The sequence below is a fragment of the Artemia sp. Qi Xiang Cuo genome, chromosome 4, assembly GCF_049724085.1.
Source record: "Artemia sp. Qi Xiang Cuo chromosome 4, ASM4972408v1, whole genome shotgun sequence".
NCBI classification, from domain to species: domain Eukaryota; kingdom Metazoa; phylum Arthropoda; class Branchiopoda; order Anostraca; family Artemiidae; genus Artemia; species Artemia sp. Qi Xiang Cuo.
The window spans coordinates 20,826,328-20,849,076 of NC_142797.1; the positions used below are offsets into that span (position 1 = coordinate 20,826,328).

Below are 22,749 nucleotides of genomic sequence, written 5' to 3' on the forward strand. Positions count from 1 at the left end.
CCCCAAAAGAGAAGTATTATTGGGTTCCTCATAAAACCTGTGGCTTATATATATATAAAGACACAATAGGAATATTTGTGTTTATTTAATTTAACTGGCCTATTTTTCTGCATTCTATCTTTGCCCTATCTATATCATAATCAATATAAATAGTTTGAAAAAAAAACTGTCCACTTTCAGAAAACTTCAATTTTGATTCAAGTAAACTTAGGCATTTAATTGGAGTCAAAACTTCAAAGTTTGATATATGGCTAATTTGGAGTCTGCCGGGAGTAGTAACTTTGGTTTTGATTAAGTATATTTAAAGCATTTTTAACAAATATTTAATATATTAAATGTGTATATATATATATATATATATATATATATATATATATATATATATATATATATATATATATATATATATTAATATTTCACATAATAATATATATGAAAAAAGTTAATACAGTATATATGTTATATTTGACAGGTACTAAATATATAATAAAGCATTAAATATTCATTTGTTTTAAGTTTCCTGTACTCTTTGGTAACAAATGCTAGGATATTTATAAAGGGTTTTAAGAAAAACTCCTAATCACTAGAGTTTTTAAGCCCAGGTCCCTACTTTTGAGAATGAACCTGTTTTTTTGCAGGGATTGTAGTTCCTAGTAATATGGTGATAATTTCGTTTACTATATATAAAAACAAAAAGAAATTTAACACATAGTAAAACTTTTTCTTAAATATAGTTTGGTTTGAGCCTTAATCTAGGTTTTTTTTCCTTGAAAAAAAGCATATGTTCAAATCAAACTAGAAGGCAAAAAGGAAAAAAAAACAAGGACGTGTTAATGTCTCGTTCATGATTATAGATACCATATAAAGGGCAATACCATATTTATGAAAACTAGCATACACATGAAAAAATAAACTACTCCCCCCCGTCCCCTCCAAAGACAATATTTCAACATATCTCTGTTTTAGAAAATATCGTAAAGTAAAAAAAAAATGTTAATTGTTCTGAACTATTTACAAAACTGAAAACTTTGAAGCACCTTTTTAATCTTTTTTCCAAGTTTATACATTATTTTCTTACGTTAATTTTGGCATAAGGAAAAAAAAAATTCCAATAAAATTATTCTAAAGAAAACATTCCAATAAAAGAAGAGGAATTTCCACATAATGAAGAATTTCCAATAAAGAACAAAAAAAATCATTCCAAATTAATGACCAGGTTCTCCAATAAACGATTTTGTTTTTGACTTTCCAGTCTTTAAAGGGCTGGCCGTTTCGGTCTTAAGAGTTTTTAAAGGGTCGTAGCCCAACTCTGGGAGTGTTTAAGTGGTCGTAGCCCAACTTGGGATTTTAAGAAGCAGGAGTGTGCCTCGCATGTCATAGGAACATTCGAAACTATTCTTTGTTTTAATAGGTAACATATAAGGTCCAAATCAAATGTTTTTTTAACAGTATAAAAGTAATCTCACTATTAAAAATTTAATGGTTTCAAATTTAAATTTTACCTATTTTAAGTAGCTTAATTGATAATCATAGCCTTACATATAACTGATCACTGATGATCCAATTAATACAATGTATATTACTTTTAGTACAAAGTAATTATTGATATGTAGTTATCTACTACTACTAGTAACAACAACTCACCGCAGCACCAAGCCGCCTCAGGCCAACACAGCTACGCACGCTCCTCCTTCATCCTAATCCATTCAAAGCCCCCCTCTTTACACCCTCTTAGGTAGTTCCCATTTGCTTTAAATCTTTCTTTCTGACATCCTCCCACCCCAGACGAGGACGACCTATTTTCCGTTTAGCCCTAGACGGTTGGCCGAAAAGGACAATCTTCGGTAATATGTCATCCTTCATCCGCAGAACGTGTCCTAGGCATCTCAACCTTTCTTTCATTATAGCCCTAGAAAATGGATTGAACCACGAAAAAAAAAACTTTTGTGGTCCAAACCTGTTCAATCCTAATGTTTGAAATACAGTTAGTCAGCCGGTTACCCAGAATAATCCGTAGGCAATTTCTCTGGAAAAGATGTAGTAAATCTTCATCCACTTTTCGGAACACCCAAGCTTCAGAACCATATTTGACTACTGTAATAATTGTAGTTTCCAATATTCTAATCTAGTTGTGCAGACCTATCTTGCTATTCTTCCAAGTTTTTTTTATAATTGTGAAAAAACACCTTATGCCTTGGGTTTTCTACTTTTTAACATCTTCACTGCTCCCACTGTCTTTAATAATAATACTACCAAGTTACGTGAAGCTGCCTACCTGATCAATCTTTTCGTTGCCCAACGTCAGCTTTTCATCTTCACTTATTCCTAGCCTTAGAGGCTAAGTCTTCTTAACATTTATTTTCAAACCTATTCTAGCACCCTGATCTCGCAAAACCTCTAAAAGTTCATTCATTTTGCTCACACTTTCATATAGGATGCTTAAATCATCAGCATAATCCAAGTCCAGGAGACTTTTACCTCCCCATTAGATTCCGTGGTCTCCCATTGCCTTTCATGTGCTCCTTAAAATAAAGTCCATCAAAATGGTCTATATAAATGGGGATAGAACACAATCCTGCTTAACTCCTGACTTAATACAAAACCAGCTGCTAACCTCAATTCCTACCTTAACTGCAGCAGTGGTGTTCTTGTACATAGCACTAATCACTTTAATGCATTTTTCTCGTATACCATACATGTATAAGACCTTTGCTAAAGCTCTTTTATCAACAACATCGAACACTTGCTCATAATCTATAAAACTGAGGACCAAAGGTGTTTGGGCACTTCTCAATTATTAACCTAAGAGTGAAAATTTGGTCAACACATCCTCTATCTTTTCTAAAACCGCACTGTTCTTCTCTTAAAACTTTGTCTACAGCATCTCTCAGTCTAAAAAGTATCATATTACTGAGTAATTTGCCACCTACAGAGACCAGACTAATGCCTCGACAATTAGCACACTCACTCTTATCACCTTTCTTATACTGTGGTTTAATCAAGGTTTCTGTAAAATCATTAGGTACTTCCCCCTTTTCTAAAATCATATTCATACTCTTCAGTAACATATTTCTAAGCTCAGAGCCACCATATTTAAGAAATTCATTTACCACACTATCAGCAACTGGAAACTTATTATTTTTCAATCCTGTAAGTACTGTCGCTAATTCTTCCTCACGAAACAAATCTTCCTTCATATCCAAGGTATCACAAACTTTTTCATTTTCCTCTATATCTTTTGCTGCAACTGTATCTTGGTTTAGCACATTCTCAAAATATTCCGCCCATCTCTCTTTAACTCTTTTCTTATCACTAGCCTAATTGTGGTCCGCGTTCCTATCTTTAACCGGGCCAAGTCCGGATTGACTACTCCCTCTCAATTTATTAAATGTCAGTACAATATTTTACTATTATGCCTTCTAGCTGCATCTTCCAGATCCTCGGCAATTTTATCAATGGCCTCCACTTCCCACCTCCTTAGTTTATATCTTAATGCTTTCTCAACTTTCTTTACGTTCCTTTTGTTTTCATATAATCTATCACTCAGATAAATCTTGTACAAACCCCTTCTCCTCTTTATTAAACATAAAGCTTTTTCACTAATATTCTTAGCTGCAGTCTTAACTTTCTTCCGTAAGACACCATCAGCAACTTCAAAAATAATTTTTCTAAAATTATTCCAACCATCTTCCACATTGTCAAATTTTAAACTCTCAAGTTTAGTATTCAACTGTTCCTGGAAAGTTTCTCTGAATATCTCATCCTGAAGTCTACCAACATCATAATTTCCCAGGAGGTAGTTATCCTTTCGAATTTTCCGCTTCAAATTAACCCTAGACACTACTAGATGGTAATCTTTACTTTTAACATCAATAACAGCACTCCTATATACCCTAGTATCTTGTACTGATCATGCCAGTCTTCGGTTTACTATAACATAATCGATAAGGTTTGCTGTCTTACCATCAAGCGAATACAATGTCAACTTATGGGTCATTTTACGACCAAAGACCGTATTGGTTATAATTAGATTGTTATACCTATAAAATTGCAAAAGTCTGTAGTCATTCCCTGTTTTCTTTTCCTACACCAAATTTACCTAGGCTAGGATACCATCTATCCCTATTTCTACCGACCTGGGCATTAAAATCTCCTAGTTAAAAACTCCATGTTTCTACCTGGGACCCTGTCTATTTGCTCCTGTAACTGTAGGTAAAATTCATCCGAGTCACTAGCATTTCCGTCAGCTGGTTCAACAAGGGCATATACTAGTATAACTGATACCCTGAATTTTGTAGTCATAATATGAGCAATTAGTATTCTATTATTAATACCTTCCCAGCCTAAACAAGACTTAGCAGCTTCCTTATTCATCATGAGCCGTACTCCCTGTCTATATACCCCATCCTTCCTGCCTGAGTAAACAAGTTCTATATCACCTACTTTCATGACTCATACCCCTGGGATATGAGTTTCTGAAACTCCTAAGAAGTCCAGTTCGAATCATCTGAATTCGTCAGTCAAAATGTCGATACGATAGTCATTTTTTAACGTCGTAACATTTCCAGTTCCAATTTTCATGTTCTTTAAATTATTGGAATTATTTTGGCCACAGGAAAAGCAATGATCCCAGATACCAGAGCAGGACGTGGATCAACATATCCTCTCAGGTCTACACCAAAACGCTTAAGTTGGCTTAGAACCGGACATCAAGAAGTCCCTGGGACCTCCAGTATGAACGGAGGCTTAGTGCAATCCTGGGCCCATCTTGGTCGCAACATAGTTTTCAGCACTTGACGATGCTCTTCTATCAACAAGAGTCGAAATCCTGCACAGACAGTCACAAGCCTATTACCTCTGACTATTATATATTCATGCCTAAAAATATTATGCTACTACAGGGAGGCAACCCATAGTATATAAATTAGCTAGGAAGAGGTTTTTCAGCCCTAAGCGCCCGTCAAAACAGATCAAGCCCAGAATAATTATCCATTAATTTAAATCCCGTGCGAATGCTGTTTTGTTTATTCAATATTTATAAATATTTAAAAATAGTAATATTATATTATAATTATATTCAACATGACAATTTTATGTTATATTATACATAATAGTAACTGAATAGTTATTAATGGTATTAATAATACATAGGGACAGATATGCAAGCATTAATTATTTATTACTACACCAAAAATAAACAACAAAAATTTACATTATTTAGAATAAACTCAAGGGCCACAGAAAAGGCAAAAGTCTTGTGGGTGGTTCTTTCTTCTAACCGTGTTTTAAAATTAAAAAAATATTCCATAAAGAATAACACAAAAACTAATTTATTATTTCTTCATGAAAAAAGAAGGAACAATTAATATAAATAAAAAGTTTTTTTTTAGACAAAACTCAGTAACTGGCCACCCTAATACTATCCAGAAGACCATTCCACACTGAAACAGCATTGTTTCTAACAATGAAACCTAACCTTGTTGAATGTTGAATTTGAAGCCAGATAATCAATGTTTCTCATACCATATTCATGGTAAGCAGAATTCTGGGAAAACATATTCCAGACACTAAATTTGGTGTCTTATAACATTACATAGCTTTATTTTTGCTAAAAGACTCAGTCCTAAGAGGAGAATTTAAACTGTTTCCTAATTTATAAATAAAATCCAATCTTCACTTTTACAAGGTAATATATTATCAAATTGAAAAACAATTAGACGTTACACAAAAGCTGGGCTTTTTTTAAGTAGAATTAACGAAATCAACACTTTTCAAATAGTACAAAACATTTACAATATAGATCTGAAAGTCTTTTTCCTTTTGAATATTCAGCATCAATATAAAATGTACTATGCCTGGAAGAGATATAAAGGAGATAAAAAATAATACAAGGAAATCCTCCAGGAGACACAATCCAGGTGGAGGATGGATTCTTTTTCAAATTAGGTGTATAAGACTTGGAATTTCGTCCCATTGACTGTTACTCATACTGATGGTACTGAATATTTTAAGAACAGATTAATTCAATTGTCATTGTATTCGTTTATTTTGTTACTATTTTGTGTTCATTATATTTTTGTAACAAGCCTTAGGCTTAATGCAGTATTGGTAGAACAAATAAATTATTTAATTGAAACAAATTGAACATATTGAGTAAATGAAACAGGTGAAAATTATCACCTCAAATGTTAAAATTTAAATTAGTTTATTAAGTAGCTAAGAGAAGTGATGATAGATAATGTACTTACTTGTATATTAGAGTGTTCATTAGGTAAAAGTACTTTGTTGATCCACTGTGAAACTTTGAAGGTATTGACCTCAAATTCTTTTTCATCCTAAAAAAAAACTACACTAGAAGTGAAATCTTAGGCTAACACAATAACTGTGGAATTCGAGCATAATATAAACAAATGCGTTTCAGACATTTCCTTAAAACAAAATCAAAGTAAGATAGCAAGGAAATTAAAACAAATGGAAAAGAAAATGAACACCCCTCTTGGCCATATCGCCTCTAGTATTATATTGAATATACATAATTTTTTCACCATCATTTTCCACAAATTGCACCATTATCCAAATCAACAATACTTGATAATTAATTAACAATTGGCCTGAACATTAGAAAGACTAATTGATATTTTTACCCAGAATATGATTGTATCTTCAGAGAATACTGCCATATAATGAATTTGGCTTAGTCGATTTTAGCCACTTTTTACAAATTTAAAAAGGGGTGGAGCTAGGCTAATGAAATGTTTGGAAATGGGTCTATGCCCTGAATTACAGTAAGGGAAAGTGTTTTCATACTCTTAGGTGAGCCCCTTTCTTTGTTTAAGGGTTCAAAAATTCTCCAAGAACTTAATACAGCCTACAAGATATTATTCCTTTATTTAGCTATATGATTCAGTCATGTTAAATCACATATTAAGAGCATTTAAGGATTTTGCCATCATGTAGAAACACCCTAAATTGACGACTGCTTAAAAATTGGAGCTTCTTACTTGTTGGATTATTTTGCATTCAAGTGGATGACTCAGGACATTCCTAGTCAAACTTCCAAAGCTTCACTTTTTGGTCTTGTACAAAACCCATTAAAAATTTGTTTATATGCACTTTTGCACTTTTTTTTCACTTTTTCACAAGTTAAATAAATAAAACGGAGGGGGATGTGGGTTCAAGCCCGGTAGCCTCCTCTGGATACGACCTTGTTCCCATCCCTGCCGAGACTTTTCCATAAAATGACTGGCATGTGGGACAGAAAATTGGTGTCCCACCAGGATCACTTTTTATTCAATATCTTCTTGAATTTGTGAACACATGATACAATAATAACTTATTGTAAAATGCTATGGTACAAGTCAAAATCCCTGACTTGAAAGAATTACTAAAGCCCTTCTACTGATATGAGGTAATTCCAGTTTCAAGTACAATTAACTCAGACTATATACAATTGCCAAAATTAGCTTTATAATGATAATGATAACATTGTGCATTCAAAGTATTGGCCAGGGAATAAACGAGTTTCAGACAATAGATAATAAAATCTAGATAAGAGCTAAAAGCAAAACTTTGAATGCATAACTGTGTTTAATGAATGAGAAGAAGTTAAAAAAAAAAAAAAAAAAAAAAAAATTAAAACTTTCCAGCATGATTCCCTTCTTCTTACGAAGTTTCACTGCAAAAATGTTGTACAGAAAATAGGATTATAATAAAATAGGTTGTACAGAAAATAGGATATAGGAAACACGCAACAACAGCAACCTTATAAGAAAATTGAAATATATTTTCTTTTGATTATTATCTCTTCTAATCTGCAGTTGCACTAAACCAATTCTGCTCAAGTCATCCTCAGTGCTATACTGTGGTGTTTATCCTCCCCAGAGTATAGTGCAGACGGTTTGATATCATCTATTTTCCCTTCTTGTTTTAGTTTTATTTTTGTGTTTAAAGCTTTTTCCAATAGGCAATGATTAGAAGTCCTCCAAAAAAAAAAGTCCCCCTAGATCCCAAATCAAATTCCAGTGAAAGTGTCATAGTGAAAGATACCCATCCTGGCTGGTCAAGCACCCTATCTCAAAGTTCTAATGATAGCTCCAATTCGGAGAATAGGACAATGATAAGTGTAGGGGCTAATGTAACCATAAATGGTGATAATGGGTTTCAAGAGGTCCTCTCTAGAAGTTCTAAAAAAAGGAAAAAAATCTCCCCAATTAAAAGCATTTCCCCTCTCCCTGCCCAAGATCCTCCCTCCAAAAACTTAGGAATTTACATTAAAATTACTCTCACTACCCCCTTTGAAATAAAAATGATCACTGCAATAAGAGTTGCAATTTTTAAATTGCTAAAATCAATGTTCTCTCTTAACATTAACCGTGCTGGATCTCTGCTAATAGCTGTAGAAGATCAGAAATCAGCAGATACAATAATTAACCTTAAATCCCTTCTGAATACCCCAATTATTGCATCTAATTGGAACCCAAAACAATCACCAACAAAATAGTAGTTTATAATGTTCCCCCAGAGATATCTACTCAGGAGTTAAAAGAAGGCCTTTCAGATAGGAATGGAAACACAATCCCAGTTGAGGATGTTACCCAGCTTGGAAAACCTAACTCTAATGGCCTAAAAACTAGTAGATCCTTCTTATTCACACTGAAGGATAAAATTGATATCCCAGAAAAATTATTCCTATTTGGGCAAATCAAACCACACAAGGAATACAAACCTAAGCTTATTCAGTGTCAGAAGTGTTTCAAACTGGGACACACGACAAACAAATGCAATGAAATTCTCCAAGAGTGTAGTAATTGTAAATCTTTCCATCCTAAAGAGCTGACAACTTGCAACAACACTCAGCCTACATGCATCAATTGCAAAGGCCCTCATGAATCTACAAATAAATCATTATGCCCTGCATACAAGAAAAAAGCTCTAACACTCCAAATATCAACAGAGAAGGCCATCCCATACCCCTTTGCAGCAGTGGAAGCAAATGCTGCCCAACAATACCAAATAAAGCCTGTAATGAAATCAACCAAAACCCCCAAGTCAAATGCCCCCAATGCATCAAGTACCCCATATAAAACACCATCTTCTAAGCCCCCAAGCTCAAATCCCTATCAGAAGGAATCACCAAGCCAACAAGCCTCCTTGCCCGGTGAGATGAGGCCAGCCTGGCCCTCCCTCCCAAGAAGAAACAAACCAGAATCACTACCAGAAATCAATCCCTTAACCAACAAACAGGATGCACTACCAAAAATGCAATCCCCAAATATATGCTTATTTATTCTAAACTGTAATGCATTTCAGGCCATGAACATACATCAACTACAGAAAACAAAAATTATTGCAGAATTGGCAAAAATCTACATCCCAGATGATATGCTCATTCAAGCAAAAAAAGATCTTGCTTTACTTTTAACAAAGCTGAACATTGATACACAGTCATATGAAGAATAAATCAACAACACAACATTTATCAATACTCCAATGGAATGTAAGATCACTCACAGAAAATAAGCTAAATGAACTAATATCATGTATGAATAATAAATCCATTAATATTGCTTGCCTGCAGGAAACTCATTTAACCCAAAATCAACAAATTAAGTCTCTGGGATATACTATCCTGAGAAAGGATAGATCTTCAGAGAGAAAAGGAGGTGATGTAGCTTTATTAGTTAATAATAATATAAAATTTTGTGGCATCAATTTTCCAGATTTTGAAAATGATGTTGATGTAATTGGTATAAGTGTTTGGCTGAATAATTTAAAAACCTACATAATAAGCTTATATAACCCAAATGGCCAAACTACAGATGCCAAGGATTTCTTTAATTACATAAATAATTCTAATATGTTAAAAAATATCATTATTTGTGGTGATTTCAATGCCCACAGCCTTTTGTGGGGGAATAAACCAGCAAATAAAGCTGGTAAATTTATTGAGCATATGACATCAAATAATAATGAATTAGCTGTTGCTACCCCTCCAAACCTGAATACGTATTTCAACCCCAAAAGTGGCAATTTCTCCACAATTGACCTACAAATTGTGTCTTTAAATTTTTTGAACAAAATTTACATAAATAAAATTGATAGTCTATGTACAGACCACTTTGCTATAGTTTGCTCCCTAAATGAACCTGCTGAAACTTTATCTCATACATCCAAATATATCAACACTAAAGCAAATTGGTCTATTTTCCAAAATAAGCTAAATGATGAAATTACAAGTTTCACCCAAAGTTCATGCATTTCTAACACAACAGTTGACACACATGCTGAAGCGTTGACATCTTTACTAATAAATACAGCTAATCATGCTATCCCCAGGACAACACCTAAGAAAACATTCCCGAAACAAATTCCTAAAACATGGTGGAGAAATGAGTGTCTAAATAAATGGAGGATAAAAAAGGCAGCTAGGACAGAATTCATAAAAAAACCAACACCTACTATATATTTAAAAAAAATTACAAGTAGAATTTAATCTAAAAAGGACTATAATAGATGCTAAATATAAATACTGGAATAATTTTGCAAATAATCTCTCCAGAGAAACAAATGAGCCAATTATACATAAAGTCATAAGCCACATATGTGGGAAAAAGACTTCTCCCAACCCACTCCTGTATGAGCTTATACATAATAAGACCCATTATGACAATGATAATGAAAAGGCTAACCTATTTGCAACTCTTTTTGTTAATAAGCTAACATCAAATAATCAAAGCAAACTGTCCACAATTCCTATGAACCCTTGTTACCAACCACGCCCAGGATCCGAGTACATAACTAATCCATTTTCAATCCATGAAGTGAATAATGCAATACATCATATTAGGTCCAAAACTAGCAGTAGCTATGACAATATACACCCTACATGGATAAAGAATCTCACACTTTCATACAAACAAGAACTGCTAAATTGTTATAATCATGCTTGGACATCTTCTATGTTCCCCAATATATGGAAATATTCGTCCCTCCTACCAATCCTAAAGAAAAATAAACCAAAAGATAACCCTGAGTCTTATAGGCCCATAATGATTACACCTGTGATGTGGAAAATAATGGATAAAATGATTTATCACATACTCCTCTGGTTTGTTGAGAAAAATAACATGATCCCACACATTCAAACTGGATTCAGGAAATACCACTCCTCAACAGATGCTTTCATTTTGCTAACAAATGCAATAAATGAATCTTTCTCAAAAAATAATATCCTAGTGGCAGCTTTCCTAGATTTTGAAGGAGCTAATGACAATGTGAACCACCAAATCCTTTTAAATAAACTTGCAAACCTTGGAGTACCTCCTAAGCTAGTATCCTTTATTAAATCCTTCATAGAAGTGCGAAGTTTCATTGTTTGTGTTGGTTCAGACTCTTCACCCCAAAAGACAATATCCAAAGGCCTACCTCAGGGAGCAGTCCTCAGTTGCCTCCTTTTTGCCCTATATCTCTGGGACATGAACCTACCCCACACGAATCTACAATATGCTGATGATCTGGTGCTATGGTCATCTGGCAACACCTTTCAGATAGCACAGTCAAATCTGCAAAAGTCACTTTTCCAGTTTGAAAAATTCTCCCAACATTCAGATTTACCCATTGCACCCACCAAGTCAAAAATAATCCAATTTCACCGGAAGCGAAACCGTGTTAATGCAAAACTAACTCTAAATAAAACAACTATTCCAGAAGATAATAATATTAATTACCTAGGTCTCATGCTTGACCAAAAACTGAATTTCCAACTCCACATTTCAAACACAATAAAAAAATGTTATAGAAAAGCAAATATACTAAAAAGACTTCTTTCCACACCTTGGGGTTGTAAGGAGAAAACCTTACTCCAGTTTTATAAATCACATATAAGACCCCATATTGACTATGGGCTCATTGTCTATGGTGCATTTGCAAAGACCCAGATGCAAAAAAACTAAACAATATAAAACGATATAATACGTCTCATATCTGGTCTTAGGAAACCCATAAGCACCAAGTTTCTGCTTATGGAGAGTGGATTATCAACAATAAGGGAGAGACATAGCCTTCTCTTCACAAAACATCTTACAAAAATTGAATCAAATAGCTCACACACATTACATAATTGGTTAAGAAATCCAGCCATGTATAGAGGTATTGCAGATGAGTATGCCAATATTCAAAAGAAGTTCCCTGTACCAGCAAAGTCTATTGCACCTACTTTCCCCCCATCCCCTCCATAGAATTGGTCATTTCCCATAATAAATACTGAATTTTCAAAATTGAATAAAGATTTAACCCCCATTGCTTTTGTCCAGAAAAAATTTGCAGGACTTAATACAATTACCTATTAAAATCACTTCCAAATATTTGTTGATGGGTCAAAAATGAATGAGAAGGTTGCAAGCGGTGTTTTCCTTCCTCACCTTAAAATTGCAATGGGCGAGAGATTATTTAATAATTTATCTACATTGTCTGCTGAGTTAAATGCCATAATCATGGCATTAGAACACCTTAAGCAAAACCAATCTTTGATTGAAAATTTGAATAATATTATCATATATTCCGACGCTTTATCAAGCCTTGAGTTGCTGGCCTCAGCTCCTCTATATAAGCTGGACATTGACACTTATCATTGTCTCAGTATTATTGATAATCTTGCTTCAAGTGGAATAAAATCTTACTTTCAGTACATTCCTAGCCACTCTGGCATAAGTGGTAATCATCAGGTTGATGAAATAGCAAAAAATGCTATAAATATTGACCAGCCAAGTGGGAGACCAATCCCAATTAGAGATATTTACCGATGAAGGCTATCAGATATTAATTTTAATTAGATTAATCCTATCCTTTCCCCTTTTCCCAATAAGTATCTTTCTAAAATTTATCATAGAATTCGTTCTGGAAAAAATGGACTAAATTTTCTTGCATTCTCATATAAGTTTTCTAATTCAAATGGTTCAATTCCCCTGTCCCCTTTTTGCAGGCATTGTAATATGAATAATGAAACAATTGACCATTGCCTATTTGAATGCAATATGCTGACGTCTGCACAACATACCTTGCTTTGTAAACTGTTAAAATACTTCAAACACCACAAAATCCCACTATCAGCCAAGAGCCTAGCCAACTATACCTGCACACAGAGCATAGAAATCGACATCTATCATCTTATATTTGAACTCCTAGAGTCGAAATATATGCTGAAAGATATCTGAATATATATAATAAATATGAGGCAATCAAGCTAGTAGCTCTGTAGTCCACAGAGTGAAGCAAAAGGAAAAGGGCTAAATAGTTTTACTGAAAAGCCCACCTGCTGTTAAATAGAAGAAGAAGGATTATTTCAGTGATTATTTGGTGCAAACAGTAAACAAGAATATTCTAAATCTACAAAGCTTCTCTCCAATTGTTATTTTCATCACTTGGGTTCTGTAGGTTAAACCAGGCACTAAATTATTGTCCAGTACTTTTAGATCAACCAGTGATTTAATTGGTTGAAGGTGCTGGAGGTGGAACTTCTGTCATTTTAGTGACTACCGGAGGGAAAAATATAGTGGTACATGTAAATGTGGTACATGTACCACATGTGGTACATACCGCTATAACATAGTGGTATGTAAATGATTTCTCTGTTCCTTTTCTTTGACTGGCTTTATGAGTTTTGTTAAACATACGAAATCTTATTGGTCAAATATTGATGATTTACTAAGCTGTAAACTTTGAAAAAATTTCAAGGTTGCCTGGGGAGTCTGATTTACATGAACTGTTAGAATTGGCAGAGTGGTTTCCATAATTTGAGTCGGCTTTGAGCCAAACAAAAAATTTTGTTTTTCCTACAGTTGACTAGAGTTTGATTAAATATTAAAGAGGGTGACCAAAAAGTGATGATTTACTGTAGGCTGTTTTTTCAACACTTAAGAGAAACTATTTTATTGTGTCTTAAGAGTCTGCTTTTCCTGGACTGCCTTAGCTGAGGAGTGTCAAGTTAGCCTCTAAGCCAGAGTTAAATTTTGGTTCAAGATTGGTGCCAATTTTATAGAATATTTCAAACCTTACAAGTAGCAAAAATTGGTCCTTCTCAGAAAGCACTTTCTTTAATATTCAATGAAACTCGTATGCAACAGAATGAAAAAGAATTTGAAAAGATTTGCAGCCCCCCACTCCCCCTCCAGTAATTTAATTTCCACAATATTCATTTAGTTTTACAAGATTAAATTACTTTTACTTTAACCATGCTTGAAAACAAAAAATAGTGGTTACTCTGGACTAGATATGTTGTTTCCCAATACTTAATATAAGCAGCTTATTTTGATAATATATAATGTTATTTATTTCAGAAAATGACTATCACATGCATCACTGGGCCAAAAAAATATTGAAACATATCTAAAAAAAAACATGTCTTCTAGGGGGAGGCTCAAACTATTCACATGAAAAAACTTTTGATGCTTTTTGCCATACTACCCTTGAAAAAAATATGTAATAGCTCATAGCTCAAAAAGTCAAGAGATCTAATGGGATGTGGAACTCGTATTTAAGTTCATTTCATTTATATGATTGTCTTAAATATATTTATGGGTGAAATCTTAGATGATGGACTATTTTTTTTTTATCTTTGAAAGTAGCAGTTAGCTAAATGAAACTTTCAGGCATGGTTCCAGATCTTGAAACATGCCGTGGGCTATTTTTTATTACAAGATATGAGTGGAAAAACTGTGGAAAAGCCCCTTTCTTTTTATATATCTGCCCCTTTCTTTTTTCTAAGGCTTACAAGATTGCATGGCAGACAGGTCTTAACTTTGGCAAACAATTGTTTTCTTTAATTTTGGCTAAGGTGTACTTTCTTTAGACTCCAAGATTTGAAAGCATAATTGTAATGACTAGGTTAGAATTTTACAATCATTTTAAGGTTTTTTCTTAAATTCAAGACACATATTTACCATTTCTTATAAACCTGAAAAATCAGGATTGGTAAAGACCTTCCCATAGCATAGTTTTAATTCTAAATCCATTCCTGAAAGTTGTCCCCCCAATGTCAAATACTGCCAAAGATAGTGAAAAATTCCAGATCTATAATTTCATTCTAAAACCAAATCAGAATTTCTAACCATATCTGGTCTTCTAAAAGTTAGTTACTCTAAACTGCTTCAGACATGTCTTTAAAGGCACTTCTTTTTTTTGCCAAAAACCCAACTTGCATCACTTTTTCCATACTATTTACACCCCCCCCCCAAAAAAAAAACATTTATCACTACCATGTAACAATTGGCTTTCAAGTATCTTTTAGGGATCAAAATCAAACTTTGCAATAGTAGCAATTATTATATTTAGAATGAGGATTGAAAGGTGCATTGAGTGCTATTTTCATCTTTTAGCATACAATTTAAACATCAAAAAGTTTAACTTTTCTTATTTTGGTATTTGTTTTTTTCAGTATATTACTTTTTTATTTGTTTTCTTTGTTACAAAAGACATTACCAAAGCTTCATCCCCAATAAATCAGCGCTGTATTTAAAATATAAAAACACCTGGTGTTGCCAATACAATTTCCTGTTGGTGGAAAATTTGTTCGTGCCCAAAATGCCGCCAAAATCGAAATGTCCCAGAGAGAGCCCCCAGAAAAATGTGGACAGATGTCTGTTATGTACTTCAGATCTAGAAGAGGACTCTAAAGCATTACTTTGTGATGGGTGTGGGAAATGGATATGTTGTGACTGCCTGAAAATATCCGACGCAGAGTATGAACTTCTCGTGAAAATGCAGGAGAAAAATGGTTTCAATTGGGACTGTGCTTGGTGCAAATCAAATGCAACCACCCCTAGATCCATTATCCCTCCCCAACCCACAGCTACTATCCAAGATGTTACTACTGTGATCACGCAAGCAATAGGAAACCTTCAGAGTAATCTCTCCAATACCATTGCACAAACTGAGAGTGCACTTAGAGCTGAGCTAGGTTCTATAAAAGACAAAGTAAATAGTGTGGAGGTGGCCCTATCCTCAAAATGTAGCGTGGATGAAACAAAGCAAATTGTGCAAGTAGAAGTCCGAGCACTTAGTGCTAACTTTAAGCAGTTGTTAGAATACGAAGTATAACAGATCATCTAAGATGAAAAAGACCGAGAGACATGAAAAAACAAAATTTTTGCATACAGTATTAATACTTCTATTGAGGATACTAATACTCTTAAGCAGTTTTTACCAACTGAGAACGGACTTCATTGTGGTTCCATAACTGATGTCTGTTGCCTAAAGCAGAATATACAGGCTAGCGATCCAACCAGGAATACAGCACCGCCCCTTTTGTTTACTGTGTCATCCTTTCAAATTAAAAAACAGATCTTGAAAGAGTCTTTCTCAAGGAAAGGAGCAGTACAGTTCTGCCATGATCGATCGAAACAAGATTAAGAGAGATATAAAGCACTTGTTGCAGAGCTTAAGGACAGAATAGCAGGTGGTGAACAAAACCTCGCAATCCGTGACCTCCGTATTATGTCAAAAAACCCGAAAAGCGGAGGAGAAGTCCCTCCTCCGAACCCGATGCACATGTAGAATTCCAAGTTGTGAACTGTGTAAATAATGTAAATATGGGTGTTACCGAACATGTTAGTGCTTTTTCTACGGAAAGACTCTCATCCATGACTAGTGACAGCTCATTGGAGAGCAAAACAAGCTCTGGAAGCTACTACACTGCTAACTCGAAAGCGCCAGCGACCACTTTAGGCAAAACAGATGAGGACTCGGGTCAGCCGGGCAACGGGACCAACGACCGGAGTAAGCAACACCAAAAACGAGTAAGTACAGATTTTTATGCTCTAATTACTAACGTCGACCAACTTCCTAACAAATTGAACGAGCTGAAATCCGTGATTTATTCCAAAAATTATGATCTGGTCCTATTGACTGAGGTTTGTCCCAAGTCCAGTAGAAACAGGCTTGAAGATTCCCACGTTAAGATTCCAGGGTATGGTGTCATGTCAAACCTACAGTCTTCAGAATGCGGGCGTGGTATGTTGGCGCTATTCAAGACATGTTATAGTATACGATCATTATGTCTCCCAGGTAACTCACAATTTGTCGAATCTTTATGGTTTGACCTATGTGATGACGACGGTGGAGCAATAACCAGAGTAGGCTGTATTTACAGAAGCCCATCTGCCTCAGATGGCCAAGAAACTGAGGAGACATTAGCAACAATGCAGCATAAAGCAACTATGAATTACACAGGGACCCTTTTTATAGCTGGTGATTTCAACTTCCCTCGCCTCATATTGAAGGAGGGATATCTGTATATCCCTGTACTTACGAACAGAAGCAGAAGCACGAATCTATTCACAGACTGCCTTCACGACCTTAATCTCTACCAGATTGTCGAAAAAGCTACTAGAGGCTGACTTTTCCAGAGACCAACTCTACTGGACCTAGTGTTCTTACGGGATAAAGACCAGCTTCAGAACATAAATTACTTACCTCCTCTAGGAAAGAGCAATCATCTAATCCTAGAAGTGAATGTGTCATTTTGTAAGATAAAAAATGATTACATAAAGAAAACTTATGTAGACTACGGGGCAATCAGAAAAGAGCTGGAAGGCGTAGTTTGGTCACCTTTACTTCAAGGGGACGTTGACGAACAATGGGCTAACCTAATGGACGAGCTACTTACACTTAAAAAAAACACACGTCAGTAAAACTCACGCCAAAGCCCAAAACACTGTCTTTCATGACCCCCGAGATACTCAAGGAAAGAAACAGGAGGGGACGGTACTGGAGAAAGTACAATAAAGGAGGGAAGGAAGAACACTACCAAAAGTTTGTGAAAGCTCGAAACAAACTAAGAAGCCTAACTAAACAACTTTATGCACGGTACGAGTCCAAGCTAGCTGATGATAGTAAGAATAACCCGAAGAGGTTCTGGAAGTACGTATCAAGTAAGGACCACAGCAGACGGTCAGTAAAAGCACTCAGTACAGATGATAGCAAGGAAGTGACCAACTTGAAGGACATCACCGAACTCCTCAACAGGCAGTTTGCGTCGGTTTTCACCAATGAACCAGATGGTGCTCTTCCTCATAGCCCATCATACGACATCCCTAACCCGATGCCCCCTATTCTACTCTCCCCCCCCCCCCCTGTCGTCCAAAAGCGACTTGAAGTGCTAGACGTCAATAAGTCCGCCAGTCCTGATAACTTGCACCCAAGACTATTGAAGGAGCTTGCCAAAGAAATTGCACAACCACTATGAAATATATTCCAACTGTTGCTTGACTCAAAAAAGGTACCCAAGACTGGAAGCTGACCCATGTCACCCCAATATTCAAGAAAGGTGACCGCACCAAAGCCATAAACTACAGACCCATCAGTCTGACCTCAGCGGTGGCAAAAACCCTTGAGCAGATTGTGAATGCTGATATTTTGACACATCTCTGTAATAATAATATACTTTCCCCCCACCAGCACGGATTTCTGCCAGGAAAATCAGTTGAGACCAATCTCCTTGAGACATACAGCACCATAACAGATCACCTGGAGAAAGGAATCCCTGTGGACCTGATTTTACTGGACCTAGCCAAGGCTTTCAACAAGGTACCACACAAACATCTCAGATTGAAACTTTCAGCAGCAGGTACCCACTCGGACATGGTTAATTGGGTCATGGACTTTCTGACTGGTTCGACTCTTCACAACTAATGGCGACAAGGTCTTCTCCAAACCATGTGATGTTGTAAGCGGAGTCTCCCAAGGTACTGTTTTGGGCCCTACCCTATTCCTTATATACATCAACGATATGATGAACGGAACAGAAAACAACATCACTCTCTATTCTGATGACTCCAAGCTGTTTGGGCCTGCAAACCAACAAAGTCTGCAGCGTGACCTTCATAAAATCCAAACGTGGGCACAAGACTGGCTACTTGAATTCAACACATTGAAGTGCAGTGCCCTTCACTTTGGAAGCAACAACCCCCGTCACCAGTACAACATGTCCAATCCCAATTCACTGGCTAGCTTAGTACTAAAGACAAGTCCCAAAGAAAGAGATCTAGGAGTGCTGATAGATGAACAACTGAAGTTCCACGGCCACTGGCAACAAGCAGTTTCAAAAGCAAATTCAAGCCTTGATCTCATCAAACACACTATAACCAGCCGCTCCCGTACAGTCTTTCTAAGGCTCTATAAGGCTATAGTTAGACCCGTTTTGGATTTTTGGTACGTGTCTCACCTCCCCTTCTTATAAGAATGATACCAGTCTAATCAAAGGAGTTCAGAGACGTGCCACGAAGTGCATAGCTGGCCTACAAGATCTCCTGTACAACAAGAGACTGGAACGCATGCAGCTGCCAACACTCGTCTTCAGACGCCGCGGTGGTGATATAACGCACAACCAAATAACCCCCTCTTTACCAAACATTCAAGTCAGCACCATACAAGAGGACACTCACATAAGCTGTCAAAACATTTTGTCAAAACACAAACGCGGCAACACTTCTTCTCCGAGCATGTTGTCAACAATTGGAATAGCCTTCAAGCTGAAACGGCGACTGCACCTACGGCTGCGTCCTTCAAGTCCAGACTTGACAAGGAATGGAATAACAAGCCATGGAAATATGAGTGGGACTGTCCGTCCCACTCAACTACTGACTGATGCCAACTTTATCATAATGAGTGTCTTGCTAGGAGGCTGATGCTGCTTGTCATACCCAACCATCTTGCATACTTGATCCGAAGTTGCTGTTGTGCAGTGGTGTCAGCTCTATACCACTGAGAATGGTCTTTACAGGCCATACCTACCTTGTGGCCACCACTACCGAGTGGGCTTAAATTGCATCTCTCCAGCAGACCTCTCCTATGGCGTGTCACTGGGCCCTAACACAGTGACGAATTTTGGCCATCATTGACCCGGAGCACAACAGATCCAGTATGGACCTTAATTTGCTCCAAAGTGCAAATTAAGATAATTAAGGTAATACTTATTTACCTTATATTACCTTCAATTGCAGCTAGGAGCAATCTAAGGATTTCTCCTTGTAGAGCTCCAGGATGATGACTTGAGTTGTATACAAAGTTCTTTACTGACCAAGTACTGTTCCATGATCAATAGCATTCCAATTGAGTTTACATTCTCTGGAGGACCACTCAGCATCCAGCCTTTGTTTGAAAACATCAATGGATTCAGCAATAACTGTTTCATTAGATAGTGTGTTCTAACTGTTGACAAACTGGGCAAACCCAAACAGTTCTTGATCTTGTATTAGTAAGAGACCCAGAAACAATTGTTAATATCAAGCCTGAACCACTGTTTGGAGCAACTGATCTCATTGCAATTGCTTGCCAGCTTAGGTTGTTTCCTAAGAAATCAGTTTGTAAGACATGTGTATACAAATTACAACCAAGTTAGGTGAGAACTATCAAGACAAGACTGGTCATTCACTGAGAGTACTGATGCTCCTAAATCATGGAGTTAAGTGAAAGAGATTCTTATATCATCTTGTGACAAGAATACTACAACTATGTTGATTGGTAGACCAAGAACTCCTTCTTTTCTCAACTGTGATATTAAACAGGCAATCCAGAAAAAGAAAAAACAGTGGAAGAAATATAAAGATATGCCAAAACAGGCAAATTATGATAAATTTAAGCAACTCCTAAATAAGCCTTGACATCTTTCAAGAAAACTTACAAAAGAGTATGAAGAGGCAACTGCAGATGCTTCCAAATCAAATCCCAAGAAGTTTTGGATGTATGCTTCCTTGCAAAACCTGGAACACACTCAGTGACTGAGCTTTCTGTTGATGGAACGTCTATTATCAGCCCTAAAGACATAGCTGAGACACTGAACAATCAGAACAACAAGTCTTCACTAGCCCATCCAGAGATCCACATCCCAATCAACCTAAGTATACAGTTGATAAACCAATGTTACCAATTACTGTCAGTAAAGTTGAAGTTGAGGCTAGACTGAAAAACATGAGCCAGAAAAACCTGTAGGGCCTGACCAAATACACCCTTGGACATTAAATGAAGCTCATGCAGAATTGGCCTTGCCTCTTGCAGCACTTTTCCAAAAGTCCCTGGATACAAAGATAGTACCTTGGGACTGGTGGAATGCTAATGTCACCCCTATCCATAAAGGTGGCAGCTAATTAGACCCAACCAATTACCAGCCTATTAGCATTACATCTTTTGTTGGGAAAATTCTGGAAGGAATAGTAAATACTGCCATCTGACACCTTACCTCCAATAATCTTTTTATGCAGAGTTAGCAAGGATTTAGATCAGGACAATCCACTGATACAAATCTTATAGATGTGTACAATTTTGTTACCAAGCTCCTAGATAGAGGAACCCTAGTAGATCTGATCCTCCTAGATTTTTCCAATTCATTTGACAAAGTATGTCATTGTGAACTACAGACAAAATTAATTGCAACTGGGGTAAGCCAGGAGGTTTTTGAGTGGGTGATGGGATTCCTGAAAGATAGAAGGCAGAGTGTAAAGGTGCATGGAGAAAACAGTCAGGCATTTTACTCAGATAGTACTGAAGTGAAAAGTGCAGTCCCACAAGGAACAATCCATGGCCCAATATAATATAACATCTATATCAACAATGCCTGACAATCTGTCAAAATAAAATGAACCTGTATGTCATGAAAATCATCAGCCCTGCAAAAACAGCCAAAGAGCATGCCTTATTACAAGCTGACCTACACAACTCTCAGATTGGGCAAAATTATGGAGATTAGAATTCAACATTAAGAAATGCAGGACAATTCATTTTGGCAGAAAGAATGTGAGGGGTCAGTATCACATGTGTGGAATAGATGGTTTTTATTTATTTCTTTATTAAAACCAAAATAAGGTAAGCTTTATCAAGCTTGTTGCACTAAAGATTATAAAAAAGTTTATGACAATGCTGGTAACATAATACACCAACATAAATCTATGAAAAATAACACACTATGAAAACATATAGGTCACAAAATGACTAATACAAAGAAAAATATATACTCAAAATGGATTGTGATAAGATCTAGCATGGAAATCTGTATGGGCTAAACTACTTTTGAAAGATTTTTGGGCAGATGATTGATTCCTCCAATGCTGAAAGAAACCTGGGTATACTTGTGGATGAAGAATTGAAGTTTGACCAACATGCTCAGTCAGCTGCCTCTAAAGCACTCCAGATCCTGGGAATTGTAAAAAGAACATTCCACAGTAGGTCTCCAAAACGGATGTCAAACCTATATAAAGGATTGTGTGGCAACCCCATTAAATAAAGGCAACAAGAAAAAACTAGAGAGTGTCCAATGGCAAGCAACTAAATCAATAGAGGGTTTTAAAAGCCTGGACTACCCATCCCAACTGGAGAAGTTATAGATTCCTGCCCTCTCCTATCAACAGAAGTTAGAAAGTCATCATGGTGTACAAAATACTGCACACTCAGTCCTTGCAACAAAATATGCTTGAACGTGACCAGTCAACAAGAACTAGAGGACACATCATGAGCTGTGCTGCAAACAAGACAACACCAGGCTACAGAACAACTTCTTCTCAAATAGAGTTGTGGGGCTCTGGAACTTCCTACATGAAGAAACAGTCTTAGCCCCTAGTGTTGAGGCCTTCAAGAGAGCTGTGGACAAAGATTTGTTGTCTAAGCCATGGCTTTAAGAATAGGATGCAGCCAACATGTTGGCTCAACATCTTCACTAACCAGCATCTACAGGATAATATCTTATTTGCTGGACAATGTAATTTA

General features: G+C 36.2%; 1 protein-coding gene across 1 annotated transcript in view; it reads right to left on the minus strand.

Annotated features, from left to right (window-relative positions):
• Nucleotides 1-22,749, minus strand: part of Cog7 (conserved oligomeric Golgi complex subunit 7) — a 115,260-nt gene that overhangs the window by 80,438 nt on the left and 12,073 nt on the right. The window contains exon 3 of the mRNA XM_089087808.1: nucleotides 6,249-6,335. Coding sequence (XP_088943934.1) covers nucleotides 6,249-6,335 — 87 coding nt within the window. The remainder of the gene's footprint in view (nucleotides 1-6,248; nucleotides 6,336-22,749) is intronic.